Genomic DNA, 17000 nt, shown 5'->3' on the forward strand with positions numbered 1-17000 from the left:
GATGTAGCACATTTAGTGAAAATCACTATTGTATCACATTTGTCACAAAAGTTGAATGATCGAAGAATTATTGCACGACTGGCGAAGTCAGCGGAACGGAACAGATCACATTGATGATTTGCTGAAGCTCCTTGCGATGATATGCACGACTTTGAAAAAAACACAAGCAATATATATCAATACTTCTAGAAATAATTGAAGGGGTATGTTGTAGCATATGTTTAATGTCCATATTCGTTGTTATTTTTAGTCAGTTCTTCAGAATGCCTTGGATGCACGTGGCTTAGGGTCGTTGAAAATCCATTGTCAGTAGCGTGCTCAGTCGAAAGGTCACCACTTTTGGTGGTCGTGTATTTAATGCATGATATAATTAAAGAAAATAAGAGTAGACAATCTCCTATAACAAAAGAATATATTAAGTACTAAATTACAATTTAAATTACATTGCAGAGATCAACGCAGAGCTCGGAACACAGTTCATGCTACCGTCGCGTACAGTTGTCTGACGAGAAGTCTGAGTGAGTAATGACGTCGCTTTGCTGCTCCGATTAAGAACTGGATTTTACATGTGGCGCCATCTCATGAATAGAAGTTGAAGTATCTGTCGGAATGCCACAGTACTACCACTAATTGTACTTACTTCAAGAAAAAACTTATTTTAATGATGGCAACTATAAAATAATTAATTAAAAGTGGTAGATCACAGACTACATTGCTACCCATAAGTGACTGTCTTAGAAAAGATTCACTTTACATGACAATTTATACATGGGCTTATATAACACATAATTGCATAAACAATCCATACATAAAAAAAAGGTACTAAATTCATTCTACAGCATAGCAAAGAATAACATGCTTACAGAACCACTATGATGCCTAGCAGATGGATTGATTAAAGTAGTAGTTGCATAAGGAGCAGGAACTGCGGGTAGTTCTTTCTTGTAGAATGAAGTCATGTTATGTGTATCCACTTCAGCATAGTCTGAAGTACCTCCACTGCTTAAAAAAGGGGGAAATAGGCTGTAAATAATAATTGAAACCAGCTACAACATAATGCCTATAACAGAGTATATGAAAATATAATGCAAGAATAATATACTTTACTATTGTCAAATTAACGATTAAAAATCAAATATACAATACAAAACCATTTGAGAACATATGAACTAATAAAAATATATTCCTGAATTTTAATATTTTCTTCTGAACCACTTTAAATTTAATAAAATTATTTCAGAAACTCATGAAATATCCAAAGCATGTATGAGAATGAAGCAATAAATAGAATGCACCAGTTTTTATTACTTTCTGGATCAAGATGGAAAAGTGCTATGAAATACCACATCCAGTCTACTGTCATATTATTAAAATAAAAATGAGCCTATTATCTGGTAATGTGTAAATACCTAAAAATGTCAGATTCAAAAATAACACAGCTTCCTTTCAAATCATTAAGATTGATAAAAATAGGTCTACTAGCTAATCAAGAAAATAAACAATTCAGAGACAGAAAAATTCTCACATCCTCCAAAAGTAGGAAACAATGTCTTCAGGATTAGTACTTACGAACTTGGAGCAGTAAAATGAACACAAAAAGGAACTTTCCTATGAACACAAAAAGGAATTGCTTTCAATGAACACAAAAAGGAGAGAAAGTTATTTAAACTAAAAAATATCAGTAACACTTTAGCTTCAGTCTGGGTCAGCACAAAAGCATGTGCAATCAGTATGGTCACACTAGGCGGCAAAACATTTAATGCTGGCTCTGTCCTTGGTCTCACATATTTCATTCAGATAATTTTTTCTTTTTTATAAAATAAAAATTATATTCAATGAACAATACATTCATTCAATGGTACCAAACAGTTCCAAATATCTGAGGGACAGTAAAAACTTTAAAAGTAGGCAAAGTTCAGAAAGATTTGATGAAATGAAGTATAATAAAATCTTAAGTTTAACCTCCCTCCATCCAAAATTATGGAGGTAAGATTTGTTTCAAATAAGCTGCTGACACTCTTCTTCAAAAAAGGAATATTTTATATTTTTAATAATAATTCTCTCACTTTGATACAAAATAAATATACATGCAGTATAATCTACAGAGCAAAACAGAAGGAAAAAGGAAAATAAGAACAAATTTATCTACTAAAAAGGTAATGTTTTAGGCATTAACCCGTTCAGGACCAGCGTCGCGCATACACGATGCAACAATTCTACTCCTACCAGCCCAGCGTTGCGTATATGCGAAGAGCTATGATCGATCTCTGCAGCCCAGCGTCGCATATACATAAGTTTAAAATGGAATGATTTATATGAATTTTTAAAAGCCAGTAGATGGAGCTAAATGGTAACTTTTTTCGCATGGGTTGATTCACATGGTATTTTACCTTCATGTACTGGCATTAGTTTCTGTTCTGCGCTTCTGGTTTTGATAAATTTATTGGTATAAAAAAACTAGGAATTACGGCTCTTTATCAGTGTGCCTGTGAATTAAAGGGGCACAGGTGTTTTTGTTTATTTCGTTACGGTTTTTTTTATTCCTTTTCTTCTTTACTTTATTCTGTTATTAGAATGTAAGTGCATCCAGCTCCTTGTTTTCATTTACGTTATTTGCTTTTTTTTTGTTAGGAAAGTGCATTCAGATTACTATAGCAGGTATAACGTTGCCAAACTTCCGTGATGGAAAGACTCAAGACTAGTTGTCCATTTTTCTATTTAATTTGAAACTCAATATAAGCTTTCTTGATAAATTAAAAAGTAATATTACAGCATTATTACAGAAGGGGAAAGACTATCAACTTTCTCGATGCATAATGCGTCTTACTCACTAGCATTTCTCAGGAAAGAGCCAGCATTTTTGTTTTTCTTACTCGATTTAATAGGTCATGATATATAATATATACATTATACAGTCAAAAGTCGTTAATTCGGACACCCATAATCCAGAATGATCTATAATCCGGACCTCAAAGCTACAAACTTTCTGTGCATGCGTCTTGTTGACCTTTACGGCTGCAAATACGCAAATACCTTTACGGCTGCAAATACGCGCGTGCGCAAAATACGTTTACGAATGTGCGTTTACTGTATAACGGACGGTATATGCTAAGCTAAAATTATCTAATTCAGTTAATGTTGCAGATTGCGTTGTTCCTTAATCTACGAATTGGATTCGGCTTATTATTTTTTGCAGACTGTTAGAGTAATTTTGTAAAAGTAAGCTTGAACTTTCGATTATGTCAAATAGAATTTCTGATATGTATTTACTAATATGTAAAGGATCTACAAAGCGAAAGTATGTTTCAAAGTCCATTAAACAAAAAGTGGAACTGCTGCAAAAAATGGATAAAGGCATATCCTTTGTTTATCTAAACTTTAACGTTTGTTTATCTAAACTTTGTTTATCTTTAACGCAGCGGGGTGTGCGCAATGAATTGGAAGTTGATCTTCAGCACTATCCTTATCTTCAGGGCAGATGTTTTTATTTTACTTGGCTTATAATTCCTTACTAAATGTAGTATTTCATCTCGATGTATTCCATCTTTGATATGATTTAAATCAAATTCCTTGTCATTATAATTCGCTTCCGATAGCGAAGAAAGTAACAGAGGTTTTTGAAAACAAAAAAATTTCGATTGACAAATTAGCCGGTATTCTCGACATAGCAATTATAGGACTTGAACAGCGGAACTTTGTAACTGAACAAGAAATTATGTCTGTTTATAGAATTAAAGAGAATGTATTATCACATAAAAAACGAAGCAACTTAAACAACTTACATTGGAAATGTTTAATAAAGTAAACAAATAAATATTAAGCTTTTTTTTTTGTAAATTTTGATACCCTTTAGATCATAATTGTTCTTTATTTCATAAATTACGGTTTCATATTATTAATTTTATAATTTCTGCATGCCATATTACTAGATTTAAACTGATGATCTATAATCCGTAAAAATCGATAATCCGGAATCGAAGTCCCGATGAGTCTGGATTAACAACTTTTGACTGTATATATATTATGATATATAATGTATTTGCTTTACATATAATGTAATTAAATATAATGTATATATTGAATTGATCAGTAACGGATATCCGGCCAATGGGGGTCTTTCCTTGATCACTTTCCGGTCATCGTGGCAGTTACTGTTTTTCGACCTAAAAAACAGGAAGTTTTCTAATTTAAACATACTGTCACACAGGTTTGAGAATGAAATATTTCTGGGTGTCTTTCGAAGAAGTTTTGGGACATGTGTTCGGGTTACATTCAGTTTCATTCCATGAGCCATGGCCAAGACACCTAACTGAGATACCGTCTAATTGGAAGACATTTTCCAAAAATTGACATTGACGAAAAAGGTAATAAAGATAGGAGAAGATGCACTGAGTGCGCTAAACAGAAGGAAAAGCCAAAGCAAACAATGTATTTTGAATGCAAAATATGCAATGTAAGGCTGCATGTCGATCCTGGTTTTGAATTATTCCACACACACAGCAGAATTTTTAAACTGGAATTTAATTACCTACAGGTAATTCTTGCTTAGTTTTCCTTTTTTAATTTATTATTTGTAATTTTGCTTTCATGTTTATAGTATTTATTTCTGTGTGTATAGTTATGATTTTAGTATTTTGCCTGTTTAATTTATTTCTATTAATGTGATATTCTTTACATTAATACATATTAAAAACAAGTACATTAAATACGCAACTTCAAATATTGAAGTCATTATATCAAAATGCTGATTTTATATGAATTTTTTTTTAATTAGGCTTAACTGCTGAAAATGCACAGGCTGTTGGCGACGGTCCATTTCAGCAGATTTGGTCCCGTGATTGCACTTTGTTCTCCGTGCACTGGTCCTTAAGGGGTTAAGTACTTCTGGAAGGACAAAAGTGGAAATTTAATAATTAAGCTAAGTTGACAGGTTTAATGAAAATGGAAGACTCCAAAAAAATTCAATTCTCGGACTGTTTTTTTTTTTCTTTTCTTTTGTAACTTTTAGAAGAAAATTAAGATATGGATTCAAATTTAGAGGACTGATAAACAGTAACAGAATGATTTAGATTAGAATTGATAATTATAATAAAAATAGCACTGTTGATTTAAAGAAGAATTAATTTCTTTTATAAAATTCTGTTCATTTCCTTCTACACAAGTAATGCATCTTTATACAGATACAAAAGATATTAAAATGAATATATAGGAGGGTGGGACATGTAGCAAACTCATTGTTAATAGGCACACATCATTATCCCGTCATCAAGATTCATAATATATGACATTAATAAAAAAAATTCATCTTTTTGTTTTTTACTGATTTTAAATTTTATTAAAAACCATTTTAAAAGAATAATATGATTACCTATTGCTAGAAACGTAATTATTTTTTAATTATTTAGAGAATAATCTGACATACCTTTCATTCAAATATAATATCCATTAGTACCTCCAATAGTACCATATAATACCTCCAATGCAATACAAAAGCACATAACAAAGAGCTGGCCCATGAGTAAACATAATACAAGATTACAGAAAAAAATTCTTTAAGACAAATAACTCATTTGAATTAAATAAAAAAAAATTTGCAAATCTTAAAAACTTAATTTCAATTTAAAATTCAAAAGTTATACACTATTTAGATTGTGCATATGATGAAGGGGTTAAGATTATATAAGCAAAAATATACTGAAAGAATTAATAATGCAAGTAACATAATCTACCAAAAACATCTAATATTAATAATTCTAATATTAATAGCCTGGACTGAAAAATGAAATTAACTTCATTTACATTTATCTTCCCCATAACAAAACTTTCATGCCACACTTAAAGTTTTTTATTTTTTTACACACCACAATAAAAGTCATTTTTATTTTTAAATAAAGTGTGCTACATAAATTTATCATCACACTTCCTTAATTTGAATTTTACCTTTCCAATCCTGCATTTTTCATGCAAATATTACTTTTAAATAGCAGAACAACAAGCAATCATTGAAAATGCACAGCAAGATAATAAATGTTTCAAATAAGCTGCTTCTATCAAATTAATTAAAATATACATTTAATTGTTCATTAATCAGAAATTGAAAAATAGTTGATGTGAATAGTTAAATTCTTTAAAAATGTACTAAATTTGCTTATGCACTAAATGAAAAAATCTATTTGCAAATCTAAAAGAAGTCAGCCTTGTAACTATTCTTACTTGTAATGCTTTTAATTCAATTTTAAAACTTAACTCTTTACCAGATTAAGAGCACTGAGTTAAGGGGGGAAATTAATAATAATTTCTAGATAAATATGATCAACAGGAAATGTAAAGATCATAATTATGCTTCTATATAACAAGAGAAATAGATTACATTTGTTGTTAAAATGTATTTAGTGAAAAGTGGCATTGTTATGTCAGCAAATCAATAACTATGGCCTCGGTTCAAAAAAATGATAGCACCTAATTCTATGACTGCTATATGCATGCATTTTTCAAATTATATCCTATATTCTAAATCAATCTCCAATTATTATTCCCAAGTTTTATTTGGACAAAAAAATGGGTTTAATTCCCAGTTAGTTCTTAATACTTAAAATATAAGTTAAGAAATATTGTTTTATATTTATTAATTTTTTATTCTCAGTCCTTGGTTAAGAGACAGAGCAATGATTTATCCACACCAAGTATAAATCACATACCTTATATAACTATGATCCACTCCAGGCATTACATTATTTAGTAGTTTATCATCAGGCAAGCAATTTTTTCCTGGAGGCACTGGATGCCATGCTTGATTAATCCAAAGGGTTTCACGAGCACTCACCCCAACGCTATAGAATGTTAACAGGAAAGAAAAGTTATAAGTGTTAAGAAAAGCAACCACCACCTTCAGTAATGAACATGCTGAGAAGTCAGGCCACAAGAAAAATTATTTCAGAATATTTTTAAAACATTAATACATATTTCTTGAAAATTTTAGTTTTAAAATCTTCTTCTCTGCAATGATAAGCTGAAAGTTTTGAATATAATTAATGTGAACTTTTTAAAACATAGCTAGCCCTCATTTGTGACTGTACTTTGTTCATAAAATTTCATGTATATAAATGGATTTGTATAAGATCACAAATGCTATCATTCACTTGATAAAAAACTGTCCAATTCATAGATCTTTAGATTAAGTACACATATGCCAAAAGGTACTCTTAAATAAATCAAGGATATTTAAAAGCGAACTGAAATCCAGGTAAATTGAAAAGATTTTATAATGTAAATCAATAGCTGATAAGGAAATGCCCAACAGCCAAATGGCAAGTGTTACATCTCTGAAATAATATACATAAAATAAATTTATATTAAAATAGTAAATGGTTCTTAACAGATAATAACTACATAAAATCTGTTAACAGAGGAATAACTAATAATAATACTTTAATAATAATAATACTTTTCTGCTCATAATAATTATAAATTTGCATATTTTTCATTTCTCAATGAAGATAGAAATTGGCAAAACATGGTAGAGTTTTTCCTTTTTTGGTCTTACTAAATTTTCACAGTACATATAAGGAAATTATTTCAGTGAAATGATCAGAAGCTCATTTAATCAATTTAAGCTACTGCTTAAAATAATTTCATCACAGTCACCCATCATTTAAAGTTTCACATATTATAATATATTAATGAGTCACTTATTAGCACAATAGGACAAATTAAAGGCTATATTAAGCATGTTACTGTTGCTCTGCAAAGACAGCAATCAAAAATACTAATATAACACATTTCACATGAAAAACATATAAATAAGCACTTACCGTACATCATCAGCTTTATGTACAGGGCCTAAGAAAAGGTTTAAAAAAAATTAGAATGTAAGAGTAATATAATGATTTGCAAAAACTGATAAAATGTACATTTAAATTATTTTAAATTAATGTGGCCTTAACAGACTGGCCACAATTTAATGCTATGTGACAAATATATAAACAAACTGTTTTAGAAGGGGGGGAAAAGGTTCAGGATTGCAAGTAATCTGGTTATATTTAAATGCTAAGAATGCAGCAGGTACGTATAGTAAATGCTGCAGATATAACAAAGAACAATTAAAGTATCTCTGCTATTAGCTATAGAAATGGTGATATGAAAAGATAACAACACAGTAAAATTTCTAATACACGAAAGCTCATAATACTTAAAATCTAAAGTTTTAAAACATCAAGCAAAGCAATATATAATGATGGATTTTGTTAAACATGAAATATATTATGAGTTGTAAAAAAAGAAATTTGATTACTTACCAGATAAATGAGCTTGAAGTCCTTTTTTCCAAGCTTTTCTCCTCTTAAAGAACAATACAATGAAGAAAATAGACAAGAGTATGAATATGATAACACCAATAACAGCTATAAACCATGGCTGTCTCACTATATCACCTATTTCAGATACAACAGATGTTGGTTTTTCACCAACTGAGGTTACGGCTCCATATTCTATAGTAGATAGATGAGTGTCAATAATTTAGAATGTAAAGTAATTAATGAAATACACACACACACACAAAAAAAAAAAAAAAAAAAAAAGCTATAAAAATCATTACTGAATTTTTTTTTCCAATTCATTAACTAAAGAACAAAAAAACATTCCTGTAAAAAAAATAAATAAATAAATAAAGTAAATCTGTATATTGGTTGCCTGCAGTTTTAAATGATGACGTTTTGTATGAAATATTGTATAATATTAATACCACTGCAGTTATTTTGTATTCACAATCACACTTTGATAAGCAAAAAGAGATAAAAGTTAAATTTATTGAATAAACATTAATTTTGAATTCTATATTCAGTTATAATTACTGCATTTTTAATTCAGTAACCTACTCACAAAACTAGATACCTTGATGGATACATCTTATTATTTAGTACTCAATTATTAATATTCAATACTATTTATTTACATTATACTCTATGGAAGGAAGATTTTACAATGATTTACTTCTTTCTTTCTCACTCAGATTATTGCATTCTAATGTATACAAAAGTATTTAACTATATATTAAAACATAATTTAAGTACAGTTTGACAGACAGAAATATTATAACTTTATTGACTCCTTAAAAAGACAAAATATCCTACAGTGATTTAATACACAACCACTGCAAGTTTTATATTTTTGGAATGTTATTGCCTATTACATTATCAATAAAGACATTCAGAACTTACTAAATGGGGGGAGGAAAGATATTCATATTTTTAGTGTTTGCCCAGAAAGTTTTTTTTTTTAACACTCTTACTGAATTCACAGTCTATCTAGTTTTATTATTAAACATTATTTTCTTTGCACTTGTGCCATACACAATTCAACAGCAAAATTACAAAAAAATTAAAAGCAGCATATGTGCATACATTTAGAAGAACTTGCAGTCTGCAAGTCTGCTGTTGCATTCACTCCTGCTAACACCTCCTTTTTTGTATGTGTGTGTCTTTTTAGCTTTATTATTAAGCACTGCTTTCTTTGCACTTATACCATATAGAATTCAACAACAAAATGACAAAAATTTTAACAGCAGCATAGCAACATAAGTTTAGAATTGATAATTAAATGTCAGCATACATTTTTCTTTTTTTTTTTTTTTTTTTCCCAATCTCTTCTCAATTCATCATATCAGTGTTCAGTTTTCTTAGTAAGATGGCTTGCAGAACTTTTTTTTCTTTTTTATTATTAACATTTTATTGCATTAATAATAAACAGACAAACTTATTAACAATTTGTGTGTTAACTTAATTTGTTAAATATCATGTTCTTTGCACTTAAGCAACATAAAATTCAATTTGGCAAAATCACTAAATATTTAAAAACAACATATCTTTAGAATTTCTGACAGTCTCGAGCACTGGAAATAAAAATGTTTTATTCTGTAGACTGTTGCCCCTGCTTGCTTTTAAATTTTTGGATTTGTTAATCAAAAATTCATTAAACTTTTGTAATATGAAATAGATTAAAAAATAAATATAAAATTCAAATTTCGGGGTTCCAGGTGCATATAGTTTGGTGGAGGACTACACTACTCAAAATTTGGTGGTGACATTAGGTACCAACTTTTTTTATTTCCATAATGTGAGAAACATGAATATATTTATTCAGATTCTACATTATTTAATTTTTTTAATATAATGAATGGCAATAACATTTGGTGGCAACAATTTGAAAAGTGATATACTGTTTATAGTGATTCAATACAAAATCTCGTTACGAGATTAAAGTCTATTTGGGCTAATGCTCTTTATGGGCTAAAAAGATATTTATGTTTAGTGCATCATAATGGGCTAATGGCAGATTAGTTCACAAATTATTATCTATATTATAATGCATCTTCCCCTTCAGTCTCCCTAAATAATAAATTACTAATATTGAACTGCTTTTGCAAGGCATTAACATTTTATATTACAAATCAAGAAAATAGGAACTGGGAAATGATTACAAGCAAACTAATTAACTACCTTTAATTAAATTATTAATAAACTAATCAGCTATAAATTAATTTCTGAATGTTCTCGAATTCATACAATTTTTAACAGCATGGGAGTTGCAGAACTAACTGACAGCATAAGATACGAGATTACTGAACAGCCTTCTGCACCATAAATATTACAATTAGGAACTGAATCAAAACCCCGTTGTTTACGTTAATACACATGACAGATTAAAATACAGTGTGACCTTTAAATTAAATAATGATTATGTAGCTCAAGAACTTTTATATTATCTTCGGTAACCATTTAATATAAATAATATTAAGGATTTCAAATGCTGTGGATATGTATTTTTCAAAATATACTAATTTTCAAATTTTCTTCCCCCTTCCTCTTCCAAATCCAGTTTTTTGAAATCCAGCACAAAATACAAAATTAATCAAAGCAAGTTGCCAGAAAATGAAGCAGTGGCGTAGCTAGGGTGGGGCAAGGGGGGACATCTGTCCCTGGGCACAGCATCCAGGGGGTGCCAAATTAATGCTACAAAATCTTTTAAGGAAATGTATTCCATTCTTGGCACACAAAAAGGGGCGCAAATTCTTCAGTTGACCCTGGGCGCTGGAAACTCTAGCTACGCCCCTGAAATGAAGTTTGGTCTTTTGCTTACTCACATAAAAAGAAAAAAATTAATACGTGCTTGTAAATTTTAAATGTTTATATAAAAAATCCTGCAACTAACATAAAAGTTAGAAAATACATTTTAAACATAAATACTATTTTTTAATGCTTTTGTGAAAGAGAATTAAAAGGTTCTTACTGTTTTCAGAACCCAAAATGACAAAACCAAAATCGTTGATATGAAAGCAATCTAGATTTAAAAATAAGTACAAAGAAATTGCTGTTGTTTCATTTACCAATTTTGGGATGAATTGATGGAGAGAAAGGTCCCATTCCAGATGATGTGAGAGCAGCAACTGTAATGTCATATACAGAACCATAAGTCAGATTTGTAAGAGTAATGGACGTTGTTGTTGCATTAGTTGTTAAATGCGAATGCAGATGTAAAGAACTATCCAGAATTCTTACCTAAAAGATTCAAAGAAAAGTATGTAATAATTACATGACAAATCGAAAAACACACACAAATATATATAAGTAAATATAGATATATGATGATAATGAAAAAGAAAGTAAATGCCACAGTAAGAATAACTCATTGTATTTCTTCCAGCAAGATGATTAATGTTAGAAAATAAAAATGTCTAATAATGGGAAAACTAACAGAAATTTAAAATACATATACCTATTATAAAAATAAAAAAAAAAAAACTATTACCTATTTCATATAGCTAAGATGAAAGAAAAAAACTATTATATTTTTAACCTGCACTATCAGTGATTATTTAAAATACTATTTTATTGTTTCTTAAGCCATTTACAGCACAAAGAGGCATTAGCCCAGAAAGGCTATTAGTCTTGATATGGCATTTTACATTGAATGACTTAAATGCAATGTATCACTTTTCAAACTGTTGCCACCTTATATTATTGTCCTGTATTATATTTAACTAAATAATGAAGAATTTGCCTGAATATATGTATGATTCTCACATAATGTAAAAACAACAGTACCTAGAATCATCAAATTGTTATGTCGCGAATTTCAATTACTAATATGTGTTTTAAGTTATTATTATTCTAATATTTTTATTTGTATTCATGTGTATTTTAATCTGGAAAAAAAAGTATTCTTAAGCTCTTAAGGTTTTATTTAACTTGTTGTTCTTGAGTAGGAATTGTAACAAAGGCGAGAGACGGTTGCGAGGACACACATCTGGTTTATGGCCTTTTCTTTGGATCTTGGATCATATCTTTACTGCTGGCTTTAGCTACTAGGAGCTCTTACCAGTATATTATCATTTTACCATAGGCCATAAAGTTAAAAATTTAAGAGGTGTATTTAAAATACACCACGCCCGAAGGCGAGATCAATAAATGAGAGAACTCATAAAATAAGTTTTGCTAAGTTGCATATCATGGCATAGCATGGGTGATTATATACGTAAATGGTGGCGAGAAGCGAAATGAAATTCTAAGCTTCTGCGTGAGTCAAGAAGAGCAGGAGCACGTGATCAGCGTCCGGCATTTAGATTGGTCGAGGAGTCAGAGTTCGAAAAATGAAGTTTTTGTAGTTTTTGGCAATAAATAAAGTTCGAACATAGTAAAAGCAACATCTATTTGTGAATTTAAGAGTCTTATGTCTTTTGAAACACTTGAAAATCTTCTAAACTTGCGATATGATCATTAAATGAATAGGAAACTGTAAAAGGTGAAAATGAGGTCAAGTAGCTCACTAGGGCTAATGAGTGAGAGTAAGCACTTGGTGTTACCACGAACTTTGATTTTAAAACACACAATACGAAATATTAAAAATAAAAAGTAAACATCTTGGTTAAATAAGTAGTAAAACGAAGAATTCATCGATGAAAAATAAAGTCCTAATTTTGCAAAGTTCATCTTTCTTGAATAGTAACTGCAAAGGAATAGTAATTTTTTTTTTTTTTTTTTTATATATACATTATATACACTACCACCACTTAGAATTGTGGTGGATCGTTCGAGGTCTTTTCACTACGTTCTCAATAGTAGGGTCATAGTCTGTAAGCGATTTAATAGCTTCATAGGGAGAATTTCTCATATCTTCAAAGAAGTTGTGTGCAGAAATTAGGATTTGGTCGTGAATTGGATTGATATCCAGGTCTTTGTGAATTTGAGAATTTCGCACGAACCAGGGTGCGTTCACTATGCTATGTAAGATTTTGTTTTGGAGTACATTTAATTTTTGTCTGTCTATTTTTCGGGCAGTAGCCCAGGCTGGAACTGCATAGAGGATTATTGGTCGAATAAGTGAGATGTAGATATTTTTCTTGGTATGGAGGCTTAACTTAGAGTTTCTTCCAATGAATGAGTAGAGAGCAATGAAAGCAGCGTTAGCCTTATTTGTAACATATTGAATATGATCTTTGAAATTTAGGGTTTTGTCAATATAGACACCTAAATATTTATAGGAGTTGGCAACAGGAATATCTTGGTTATTGAGTCGGATATTTATATTCACTGGGATATTTTTTCTGTATCTGCGATAGAGAACTACGCAGCATTTATCAGTATTTAGTTTGATTTTCCAGTCTTGACAAAATTTGTTAATAATGTTGACTTGGAGCTGAAGTTTCTCTAAAGCATTATTTGGACTTCGTGAACTGGTGAGGATGACTGTGTCGTCGGCATATTTGAGTATATTAGAATGAAAAGGTAGAGGCATATCATTTATGGATATTGTAAAAAGCTTCGGTCCTAAAACACTGCCTTGAGCTACTCCACTGTAAATCACTTTTTTGGAAGAGATTGCTTCACCACAGCGCACTTGAAAAGTACGATGTTTAAAATAAGAATGCATAAGCTTAATAAAGCTGTTTGGTAAAAGGAAGTTAGATAGCTTATGAAGTAAGCCAGCATGCCACACTCGATCGAAAGCTTTTTCGAAATCGAGGAAGCATGCCGCTACTCCGTTCTTTTTTGTAAATTCTTGGGCAATAAATTCAACTAAATTTAATATTTGATGTGTGGTATTGTGGCCTTTGCGGAATCCAAATTGATGCTTGTCTATTAGATTAAGGCGTTCTAGATGATTGGTGAGCCGAGCACTAAGTACTCATTCAAAAACTTTTCCAAGCGCTGGCAGAAGACTGATGGGTCTGTAATTATTTGCTAGCTTTGGATCTTTTCCTGGTTTCGGGATCGTAACAATGATCGAATGTTTCCACTGCGATGGAAAGTAGCTGAGTCTAATACACGCATTAGAAATATTTGTAATTAAGACTATGCATCTTCTAGGTAAAGCTTGCAACGCTTCATTAGAAATCATGTCATATCCTTTAGCTTTGCGCTTCTTTAATTTTTTAATAATTTGCTGAACTTCGTTTGAAGATGCAGGCGTAAAAAAATTAATGCTGGGACTGTTGAGGATGCTATTGACAGAGTAATTAATATCTTTTTCGTGATGGCCTTTTCAATAACAATGTCGCCCTTTTAGCTCATGCGTGTGAAATGGAAGTTGTTTTCCTGTCGCTTTGTAAGTTTGCAGTTTTATTACTTCAAGACAGTGGGGGTGGCTGGTAATTGGATTTTCGTAAAAGCTTAGTTTCACTTGTTAGTTGGGGGGTCTATTTTTTTTTCTCACGTTATGTGAGTGCAGATGTTTTTCGGATTGCATTGTCAGATTTTCTGGTGTTTGATTCGTCATGGGTGTGTCATTTTCTCAATTTAGATAACTTAAAATTCCGGGATTGGTAAGATTTAATTTTATGATTTTTTTTAAAGCCTATGAACTCACAGAGGCGGAGAAACCGAGATTTCCTGGGTGCTTGCACCAGGCTAGAGTTCATTCTGATTCTGATTTTCAAGAAGAGTAAGAGGAGAAAAAGTGGGGGCTTGACCCTTCGGGTCTTGCTTCTCGCGAGCCGCGTGAACAGCCGGCAGAGGGTATGATTTTTCTCTCGGCTTTTAGCTGGTGAGAATTTGCGTTGGTATAAGGCATAGAGCTCAGCAGAAGAATTTCGATTTCTCTTATCCCAAGAATTGTACGGCAGATTCTCTTGGTGATCCTGACATCCTGATGCGGTATTCCTGTTTTTTTACCGGCTTTGACTTCCTAATTAGATTTTGTTACAAAGGTGCTCTACGCTTATGGTGAGTTTTGGGGCTTCCAGAATGAAAGAGACTCGTGTAGGACCCTTCTAAGGTGTGCGTTGCTGTTTATTCTGTCTGTGCCAGCTGCGTCGATTTTTTCTTTCATCATTCCATGCTCTGAAATTTATTTATTGTAAGGACAGCTTCAGTGGTGTTGCAACCAAGTCATCTTTAAAATTCGCCAGAACTGTCTGCCTCCATTAACGATGATTTTGTGAATAAAGGACAGCAGGAATAATGTGGTGCTCAAGTAAACTTTGGATGCTGGACGATCTGTGGAGCTGTCAAATCACCTTATTAAACCAGTATACGAAGGTATTCCCGAGTAAAGTGTGTGTTGCGGTTTGGACTTCACCCTGTGAGTGATTTGTTTTTTTTTCTATTTGTTTTACTTCAATAATTATCTTAATAAGAGTCGTCATTTTAATGTTTGTTGAAATTTGAGCAATTACTTAAATTAATTAATCGATGTGGAAATTATCAGTGTTCTTAAAGTGAATTACCATGATAAATACTTAAAGTTAGAAGATGAAATGGGAGAAAATACTAGTGTTACACTTATGATACAGTAGAATTTGATAATATTAATCTTAATTAATATAAGCTGTAATTTGGTGTAGTATTATGTGTTATTTTGCTTAGAAAAAATATGTATTACTGATCAGTTATCCATTATTTAATTATATAATATATATTCAAGAATTTAATAAATGTGTGTTTAAAATTTAATTGCATTTGTGTATTTATGTAGCGTATAATTTACTGTGGTCTGTCATGTCCCTCCATTTGTTTGAGCCGGGAGGCTTTTAAGAAACATGGAGTTTAATTGAATTTGGAGTTATTGATATTTCCTTTTACATAGGTTACTCACAACGCAAAACTTAAAAGTTAAATTGTACTATACCACTATACGATTGATTGATAGATACGATATACGATTGATTGATAGATTTACTATACAAATATTTTTAAGAATGTCGAAATGATATATGAATATTATGAAATAGATTCTGAATTAGTTTTTGAATGTATTTGTTATTTGATTGATTTTTTTTGTTAATTTTGTCAGGCACCATGAATCCAAGTTTAAATTTTAAAGGTATTTAAACACCAAATAAAAATTTTCTATATAAAATTGGTGCCGTGACCAGGATGACTGGCAGACCAACACATAAAAATTTTCTATTTAACAAAATTTTGAATAGTCTTCCACCTGAACATGGGCACCTGGAAGACCAAAATTGGAATTTCGAATTCCTTTTATTGTCTATTTCATATTATGTAAAACTAATGAATTTTTTATAAAAATACTCAACAATTTCAAACCAAACAGTGGCAACACTGTACGGAATAAAACATTTTTATCTCCAGTGGTGGAGACTGCCTATCGGAAATTCTAAAGGTTTGTTGTTTTTACATATTTTTAGTCCAAAGTGGTGTTAGCCCAAATGCTCTCAAAATGTGTATGTGCTTGTAAATGGGGGTGAAGAAATCATTTGAGCATAAAATAAAATCTTTAGATCAGATTTTATTTTATTTTATTTACTTATTTATTTTTGGCTACTTATAAACACATATTAATAAATTTTCAAAAGCAGCATTGAATACCGTAAAGAACAAACAATAAAAATTATCACTGTTATAGCTTACAATGATAATATAATATTTATTTTATAGATGAAAAATGTAAGGTAAATGTAAAGTATGCAAGGTACTTATATATAGATGCAACTACCTCAGTGCTATCTATTGAATAATTTTTTATGGAAGCAAAATGTGAAAATT

At 30.7% G+C, this 17000-nt stretch overlaps 1 protein-coding gene and 1 long non-coding RNA gene across 7 annotated transcripts in view; one reads left to right on the top strand and one right to left on the bottom strand.

Moving 5' to 3' along the window:
- LOC146996823 (uncharacterized) overlaps positions 1 to 5246 on the top strand; it is a 39837-nt gene extending 34591 nt beyond the window's left edge. Inside the window, exon 3 of the long non-coding RNA XR_015041701.1 lies at positions 4775 to 5246. This is a non-coding gene — a long non-coding RNA (uncharacterized LOC146996823). The remainder of the gene's footprint in view (positions 1 to 4774) is intronic.
- LOC118204281 (roundabout homolog 1-like) overlaps positions 1 to 17000 on the bottom strand; it is a 239073-nt gene that overhangs the window by 30980 nt on the left and 191093 nt on the right. For 2 of the 6 annotated variants that reach the window (XM_085818850.1, XM_085818844.1), the window contains exons 15-19: positions 11381 to 11552; positions 8295 to 8486; positions 7812 to 7839; positions 6699 to 6830; positions 864 to 1023 (exon numbers count right to left, since the gene is read on the bottom strand). In XM_085818850.1, coding sequence (XP_085674976.1) covers positions 864 to 1023; positions 6699 to 6830; positions 7812 to 7839; positions 8295 to 8486; positions 11381 to 11552 — 684 coding nt within the window. The remainder of the gene's footprint in view (positions 1 to 863; positions 1024 to 6698; positions 6831 to 7811; positions 7840 to 8294; positions 8487 to 11380; positions 11553 to 17000) is intronic. The other 4 variants (XM_085818846.1, XM_085818845.1, XM_085818849.1 and 1 more) reach the window with 4 other exon arrangements.

The sequence above is a fragment of the Stegodyphus dumicola genome, chromosome 6 (genome assembly GCF_044657685.1).
Source record: "Stegodyphus dumicola isolate Sdum_Otavi_A_Nest chromosome 6, ASM4465768v1".
NCBI classification, from domain to species: domain Eukaryota; kingdom Metazoa; phylum Arthropoda; class Arachnida; order Araneae; family Eresidae; genus Stegodyphus; species Stegodyphus dumicola.